General features: G+C 32.8%; 1 protein-coding gene across 2 annotated transcripts; it reads left to right on the top strand.

Moving 5' to 3' along the window:
- The first annotated feature begins 4,722 nt into the window (after window positions 1–4,722).
- LOC110646297 (probable LRR receptor-like serine/threonine-protein kinase At3g47570) lies at window positions 4,723–8,064 on the top strand. 2 transcript variants are annotated; one of them, XM_058142411.1, is made up of 3 exons: window positions 4,723–5,179; window positions 5,324–7,453; window positions 7,532–8,064. In XM_058142411.1, the coding sequence occupies exons 1-3, from the start codon at window positions 4,738–4,740 to the stop codon at window positions 7,897–7,899; spliced, it is 2,940 nt and encodes a 979-aa protein (XP_057998394.1). In that variant the 5' UTR covers window positions 4,723–4,737; the 3' UTR covers window positions 7,900–8,064. The 2 variants fall into 2 exon arrangements, with proteins under 2 accessions (XP_057998394.1, XP_057998393.1); XM_058142410.1 differs by having other exon boundaries at window positions 4,723–7,453.
- The last annotated feature ends 573 nt before the right edge of the window (window positions 8,065–8,637 follow it).

Raw genomic sequence — 8,637 nt, forward strand, 5'->3', positions numbered from 1 at the left:
CAATCCAAATTTTTAATAAATGTTTAAAGAGATCGGAGGAAAGTTCTTATCTGATTCTCAATCCAAATTTTTAATAAATATTTAAAGAGATCGGAGGAGAGTTCTTATCCGATTCTCAATCCGAATTTCTAATAAATATTTAAAGAGATCGGAGGAGAGTTCTTATCCGATTCTCAATCCAAAATTTTAATAAATAAAGAGATCGGAGGAGAGTTCTTATCCGATTCTCAATCCAAATTTTTAATAATTATTTAAAGAGATCGGAGGAGAGTTCTTATCCGATTCTCAAATCAAATTTTAATAAACATGCGAAGATCGGAGGAGAGTTCTTATCCGAGATTCCTCACTCAAACTTTAAACAGATTATCTCCAGAGATCGGGAGAGGCTTTTACCTGGATTCTCTCAGATCCAAACTAAAATGGCATAATACGCAAAGTAACCCTCTAAACAAAACCGTTACGCAACACTAACTCACTAAGGGTCGTCTCCTGTACTTATGTATTTGGGTAACCCAAAACAGTGGAAGATTAAATATTCCCTCTTATCAAAGGGATTAACATCTTCATTCTAATCCCCCCTAGCTATCAATTTTAATTTATAAATAGCATAATGTTAAATCTGCTTGCCCTCATAGAGGGACGAGGTGGGTGCCTAACACCTTCCCCGCCCGTATACGGACCCCGAACCTAGAATCTCTGTTTTCGAAGTGGTTTCATTTTAATTTACTCTCACAAATGGTTTTCTTTAATTTCTCTCAAAATTAAAGTGGCGACTCCTCACTCTTTCCCACTTCGGTGAGTGTTCGTCCAGGCGACCGCAAAATACCTTGCGACAACTCTGAAACTTATGTTTTGTAGCAAAAGCAGAAACCATAGCTTTGTAATGGATTTTGTAAAGCAGTGCGAGAGGAATAGATCCTTCAAGCATTTTGTAATTGTGAGTTTTGATTTGTAAAATAAGGGATTTTGTAATATTATTGTCGTTTAATGAAACAGTAAAGTTTGGATAGCAATCGAAAGATATTGGTCCACTGCACAAACTAGACTTGACTGAACTAAGCAAGGAGTCCTGGAAGTTTATGAACATAGTATCTCTAAGAACTGCTAGGATTGAGGTGTTCAATCCTTCTTTTGTAAGCGGTTTAATTCCAACTTGGACTAAGCCTATATGGATGTATTTGTATTGTTTTTCACGGTGTTTTTGTAAGGATTTTTAAGACATAAGAGAAATCGTCTCAAAAGGTTTTGTAATCTGAAGATCTCTCTCTTCAGTTTTAATTGTGAAATCAGTTTTGAAAAAATTAAGTTTTGTAGTCTGATAGATTTGATCCTTTTGTACTTTTGGAATTTCCCAATTATCTATATATTTTTCAAAATCTTCAATTATAATTTCTTCACTATTAACTATCTTTCTCGACTCAGAGGACGAGGTAGAAGAGTTTGAAGAAGAAACTGTCCTACAGAAAATTGGATTCATACTTAAAGAATTTTTATAGGTTGATCTTTTGAGTTAAGTGAGGTAATCGCCAAAGGAATCACTGCCCTAAACACGCCCTCTCGGCTACAAAGACGGGACTTACAACCCAGACCTGTTCACACCTCTAAAGAAGCTGTCTTATCACCTTAAGATCATCTTACCAACCTCTCAAAAATGTTTAAATGTGAATCCGAACCTTAAATAGAACCTTCCCCCCCCCCCCCCACTCCCCCAGGCTCTGATACCAAGGACGCACCTGGGGGGGAAAGGTTCTATTTAAGATTCAACTATTACAATTAATTATCATTTATAAATTTGGACCAACACCATAAATTCATCTAAAAAAATTATGAATAATGATGTTTTATTCGGTACTTTCATAAGGAAAATTATAAGATACTCCGATACACTAATTTTTAACGTATTATATGCTCATAAGAATTTAGTTATACTATGAATTATGAGATGTGGGCTTTGTCTCATTGTGAGATAATAAATATATGTTACTGGAGCACCTAATAAAATCTTTTTTCGAATCACATGATTCATCTTTGACAATGAGATGAAATTTACATTTGAGATAACTAAAAATTTGTGAGTATCCAATAAAATTCATAGAATTAGACCAACGGCTATTCTGATTATTCTTGAAAATTGAATGTTGTGAATCTAGAATACATAAACAAATATACTAAGGAAAAATATTTATATGGAAAAAAACAAATAGATTACAATATTACATAAAACATATTATCTTAATGTTTATAAGGATGTGTTATTTGAAATATCCTCTTCAAATTCAATTACATTCATAAATTTTAATTTATATAACATATAAATGTGGGAGGGGAATATTGGATTTGTCTAAAATATCTTTCATTATTTATATTATTATAAAAATGTTAACAAAAATACAACTATAGCAATAGACGTAAATTCGTTACTAATATAAATTAGTAACAATGTTTATTTCACTAATTCATATAAAGTCGTAAGTATGTTAATAAAAACTTAAATTATATAATTTAAAATATATTGTTGTAATTATATATCATATTCTAATTTTATTCTTTAATATAACTTTAAATATTTATATATTTTAATATTTAGATAATAATATAAAAATTAATTAAATAGATAAAATTTTAAGGTGAATGAGTATTTAAATTTGACATTAATATTTTATTATATTTTAATACAAAATTAAAATGTATTTTCCAAATATTTAAAGTCTAAGTAACTTATTTTAATTTTTGCGTATTTATTTTAATTTTAATTAATTTATTAATATAAATAGAAAGAAATTTTTATTTAATAATATTTTTAAATTTTAATATAATCAAATGAAATGTGAACTCCTATTGTAATAAATTTATTTATTAATAAACAAGATTTATTGTTGGATGAATTTTTTTTTCCTTTGCCTAAATAAGCAACAAAAATGTTCTTTGATAAGATTTTGATTTTATTATTATTTTTCTCTCTATATATGAATGGGTAAATTTTTGAACAGTTAAAAATACCATTAAATTTTTATATTATTACAAATGATATAAATATGTTTTATTTAATTATATAAATATGTTAAATATAATTAAATTAAAAAAATTACTAATCACACGTTAACAAAAGGAAAAGAAATTCTTTTCCACCATTTCTTGATTTCAACTAATCAATATTGGTTTTATTCCCACTTTATTAAACGGAATTTATTTATTATCTTTAAAGAAAAATTTAATTGTATTTCTAAACAATAAATATTTGAATCAATATAAAAAAATATAATTAAAATAATTTAATTTATATAGAATTATTTACATAGAATGAAAGTTAGAAGATATAATTTAAGGTAATTTTTATAGTTTATTTCTTAATTTTATCCCGTGTTCCATTTTTGTTCTTTAACCTTATTTTATTATTAAAAAAATCCTTAAACTTTAGTTTGTTTAATAAAACATTCTTTTAACCTCTGCAATACTATGTTTCTAGATTGAAAAATTTTCTCCAAATTATAGTGTGACGTTTACAAATATAATTTTAACACTTTTCAGTGAATTATAAATCTTATTCCTTTTTAGAAAATAGATCGTTGTGATGGTATTAGTATTTTTATAATAAATTCAAATCATAATTGAAATTACTAGTTTTAAGTGTGAGAAGAAATGAGATTAAAAAAAAATGTAATCTCATTATTTTTTAACTTAAAAACTTGCTATAGCATATTATAAAAATTTTTATAAAATAAAATTAAAATTTAAAAATTTTTAATAATAAATTAAAATTAACAAACAGAAGTAAAATACGGGGGAATATTTGGAAAGGAGCTATAAAAATTACCCAATTTCTCTCTAATGTTCTCTGGGGGACTTGACTCTTTGATTGGCTACTTGCCCTGCTTCTTCCAACTTGTAGACCAAGACATGGTTTCAGTGTAAGGTTTCCCACCATGCCCAAGAATTAAAGTGAGCCCAATTTATGGGGCAGGCTTTTTTTTTTTTTTTTTAATTACAGACAAAATTATAAGTTTTGATATTCTAATTTTTGCGTCAAATCCTAAAAACATTATCTTCAATACTAATTTAATTTATTTTAAGCATATTTTAAGGCAAACTTTTTTTTATCAATTCTTTTTGCTTCTTGTTAGTCAAATATAAAATTATATATGAATTATACTTGATTATTATTTTATTTTTAGGAAAAGGAAAGAAATTTTATTAATTAACAAATGGTTACATATATATCTCAAGATGTATAGTCAATAGCAATTGTCAAGGTAGTGCTTTGCATCCATACACTGATAGCTCCTTCTCAGAATTGAGAGTTAACCTTTGGCCAACTTCTACAGGATGATTTCTTTTCCAATCCATTGGTTACGCAAGACTTTTATTCATGTTTAAAATTTTAGAATACTCTCCGTATGTCATTCATAAATTCATTTTAATATATATATATATATATATATATATATATATATATATATATATATATATATATATTATTTTTAATAAAAGTGTATGTATGATGAGAATATTAAATAATTTTTTTAAATCAACTATTCATAATTTCTTTAAAATAATGTATTATATATTTATAAAATAGTAATTTTTTATGAAATTATAAAAAATTAAATTAATATTATTATAAGTGATGATCCACATGCATGCAGCAAATGTAATGAATAATAATTTTGCTAGATAGCTAGTTATAATGCTAGACAGCATGGCTGCCTACGTACAACCCTTCAGCTAATAAACAATAGCATGGTTATTGGTAATATTGAAGAAGTGGCTATGGCCATTAATACGTGGTGGTCTCTTTATCGCATTCCTCTCCTTTGCTGGGGCCTGTGCTCCTTACTCAACCCAGCCACTTGCTTGCAAAATGAAACTGATCGACTTGCTTTGATATCCTTCAAAGACGCCATACAGAAAGATCCCTTTGGCGTTCTGGATTCTTGGAACGATTCATTGCCCTTCTGTGATTGGCATGGCGTTTCATGCGGTCGCCGCCATCCTCACAGGGTTGTAACCTTGATCTTGAATTCTCAAGGCCTGGTAGGATTTCTGTCGCCACATATAGGAAATCTCTCATTTCTCAGGCGCATAGATTTCGGAAATAATAGCTTTCATGGCAAAATCCCACAGCAGATAGATCGTCTGCACCGCCTACAAGATATTGACCTCAGCAACAATTCATTGCAAGGTAATATACCCACCAACTTATCCCGCTGTTCAAACCTCTTGTATCTTAATTTCATTGACAACAAGCTCGTGGGTAACATACCTGCCGAGCTTGGCTCTTTACCAAAGCTTGAAGCTCTAGGCTTGGCCAAAAATAATCTCACAGGTAGTATTCCAGCATCCATGGGGAATCTCTCATCTCTTAGGCAAATCTCTTTCCGAAGAAATGGTTTGCAAGGACAGATTCCGGAGGAAATCTCTCAACTTGGGAGCTTAAGAAGTTTGAGGTTTGGAGAAAATAATCTTATTGGGGAGATTCCTTATGGCCTCTTCAACATCTCCAACCTCGAGAAGGTTGAAGTGGATACTAACCAACTCAATGGCATTATCCCCTCTGACATAGGCCTCAACCTTCCAAAGCTGAGGTCCCTTCAAATTTCAGACAACAGGTTAATCGGGCCTATCCCAATTTCATTGTCAAATGCCTCTGCGCTTCAACAAATTGCTTTTGAATACAATGATTTCTCTGGGTCAATTCCCAAAGTATTTGGAATGCTGCCTGAGCTTGAGATTTTGAGCTTTGCTTTAAATCAGCTACAAGATGATTTAAGTTTCATTGATTATCTAACTAATTGCTCCAATTTAATCATTCTTGGTTTACGAGGAAATTTTCTCAGAGGGACCGTGCCCATTTCCATGGCCAATCTCTCCAAAAACATACATTTTCTTTCTGTGGCAGATAATCAGTTATATGGTGCCATTCCAATTGGTGTCGAAAATCTTGTTAATCTGAGATTCTTCCTGTTTGGTGGTAATTATCTCACTGGCCCCTTAGATATTGATTTTGGGAAATTTCCACGGTTGGAATTGCTGGATTTGGGCAGCAACAAATTCACAGGAAAAATTCCATCTTCAATTGGTAATTTATCTTTTCTGACTCGTCTCTACTTGGGGTTCAACGATCTACATGGAAGCATACCTCCAAGTCTTGGTAGTTGTCATAACTTGAACGTGTTGGAGCTCTTACACAATAATCTCAGCGGTTCAATACCCACACAGGTTATGGGCCTGTCATCCCTTTCAGTTACCCTCGATTTATCTGGTAATGCACTTACTGGACCTGTTCCATTAGAAGTTGGTTTGCTGACAAATCTGCAACGGCTGGATTTATCCGACAATAGATTATCTGGCACAATACCAAACACTATTGGCAAATGTTTGAGTTTGCAAATTCTAGATCTACATGGAAATTCATTTCAAGGAGAGACACTTCAGGATTTTGGTGCCTTGCGAGGTTTACAAGAGCTGGACATTTCACGCAACAATTTTTCAGGGGGAATCCCAGATTCTTTCTCTCAGCTTACGGGATTGAACCATTTGAATTTGTCTTTTAATCAACTCCAAGGGGAGGTTCCAAAACGCGGAATCTTTCTAAATGCAAGTGCTGTTTCATTGATGGGAAACAATGATCTCTGTGGAGGTATCGCTGAAATGAAGCTTCCTTCTTGCTTCATCACAAACTCCAAGAAGAACAACCTCTCCCTTGCACTGAAAGTGACAATCCCAGTGGTTGTCGCAGCCGTATTTTCATTTCTGTTGGTGTGTTCCCTAATTTTCTGGCATCGGAAAAGGATTTCTAGAAAGAAGAATATTTCCATGCCATCATTTGAGCACCAGTTTCTGAGAATATCCTATGCAGAACTCTTCAAAGCTACAGATGGATTCTCTATGGCAAATATAATTGGTGTCGGAAGCTATGGATCTGTTTATAAAGGACTTCTTGAGCAAGTAGGCATACAAGTGGCGGTCAAAGTGCTAAACCTGCAACGAAGAGGAGCTTCAAATAGCTTCATGTCTGAATGCCAAGCTCTTAGAACCATCAGGCATCGAAATCTTCTGAAGCTATTGAGCGTCTGCTCTAGCATTGACTTTCAAGGCAATGATTTCAAAGCTTTGATATATGAATTCATGGTGAATGGGAGCCTGGAGAAATGGCTGCATGGTCGCAATGTAGGAGAAGATGGACCAGAAGGAGAATCAGGAAATCTGAAACTAATAGACAGACTAAACATTGCCATTGATATTGCAACTGCAATAGAGTATCTTCACAATGGTAGCTCATCATCAATTATACATGGTGATCTAAAGCCAAGTAATGTTCTTTTAGATGAGGAGATGACTGCCCATATCGGAGATTTTGGCTTGGCTAAGATTGTCGCCTCAGTTTCTGGTGAGATTCAACAGTATCAAAGCAGTTCTACAGCAATCAAAGGATCTATTGGCTATGTTGCTCCAGGTACCCTTCTTTTTCTTTTCTAATCTGTAAAAAGAAAAACCAATGTCGCTTCATAGTTTGTATTGTATCTATTTGCAGAGTATGGTTTGGGCGATCCAGTTTCTAAAGAAGGAGATATATATAGCTATGCGATTCTATTACTGGAGATGTTTACAGGAAAGAAGCCAATCGATGAATCTTTTAAAGATGATCTAAATCTTCATACTTTTGTTGAAAGCAATTTGCCTGATAGAGTGATGGAGATTTTGGATCCAAGAATTGCATTCGAAGATGGAGCAGGGAGTTTGAAAGATTGCATCCTCTCTGTAATGAGAATTGGAGTTGCATGTTCAATGGAACAACCAGGAGAAAGAATGAAAATGAGAGATGTAATAAGTGAATTGGTAAAGATCAAGAGCTCTTATGTCAAGGAAAGGCAAAAACAGGGGCGAAGAAATGCCTTGTAGATTGGAGGTCCAAGCACCTCTCGCATTTAATTTAGTAGCTTAATTTTGCAATTCCAAACGATGAACTTAAACTCAAGTTGGCATGTGTGTGCTGAACAACTTCTACTTTTGCTTATTTTTCAGGAACATGTTTCGTATAAGTAAATTCAATAAAATTTTATGATATATCTGAATGCAGTGATTTGAAATAAGAAAATTTATTTAATTTTCATTTAAATTATTTGAATGATAGCTCTCTCATTATCTTTTTGGTTAGATTCATAAACAAAATTTTAATTTAACACATAAAGAAACCATTGCGTTAAGAGGCTGAAAGTTTGTATTTCCAATAGACCAATAAAGAGCCCATTTCAAATCGCAAGAAGTGTACTTGAGAGCTTTGGTCCAGTTCTCTTTTCCACAGCAAATCAACCCATTTTCGAGCAACTCCCTTGGTTCATCGACGAAGCTTATATAGCTCCCCACCCCTTTTCGCCTTTTCTGACGGCAAATTATTCTCATCAGTCTCTTGCAACATGCCCAAGCACCACCAAATTGATTGCAACATACCCACCAAATACACGAAGCCGAAATTCCCAACCTGAAGTGAAGTGATTCCTTGGGGCCGAAATCCCTCTCATTCCCAAATCGACAAAGCCGCTACCACAACCATCGCGTCCTCTACTACCTCCGCCTCATTTGCCACCAACGGAATATCTCATGCGAAGCGGCTAGGAGTTGGTTTTTAGTGTATGGGTC

This window comes from Hevea brasiliensis, unplaced genomic scaffold (genome assembly GCF_030052815.1).
Source record: "Hevea brasiliensis isolate MT/VB/25A 57/8 unplaced genomic scaffold, ASM3005281v1 Scaf492, whole genome shotgun sequence".
NCBI classification, from domain to species: Eukaryota; Viridiplantae; Streptophyta; class Magnoliopsida; order Malpighiales; family Euphorbiaceae; genus Hevea; species Hevea brasiliensis.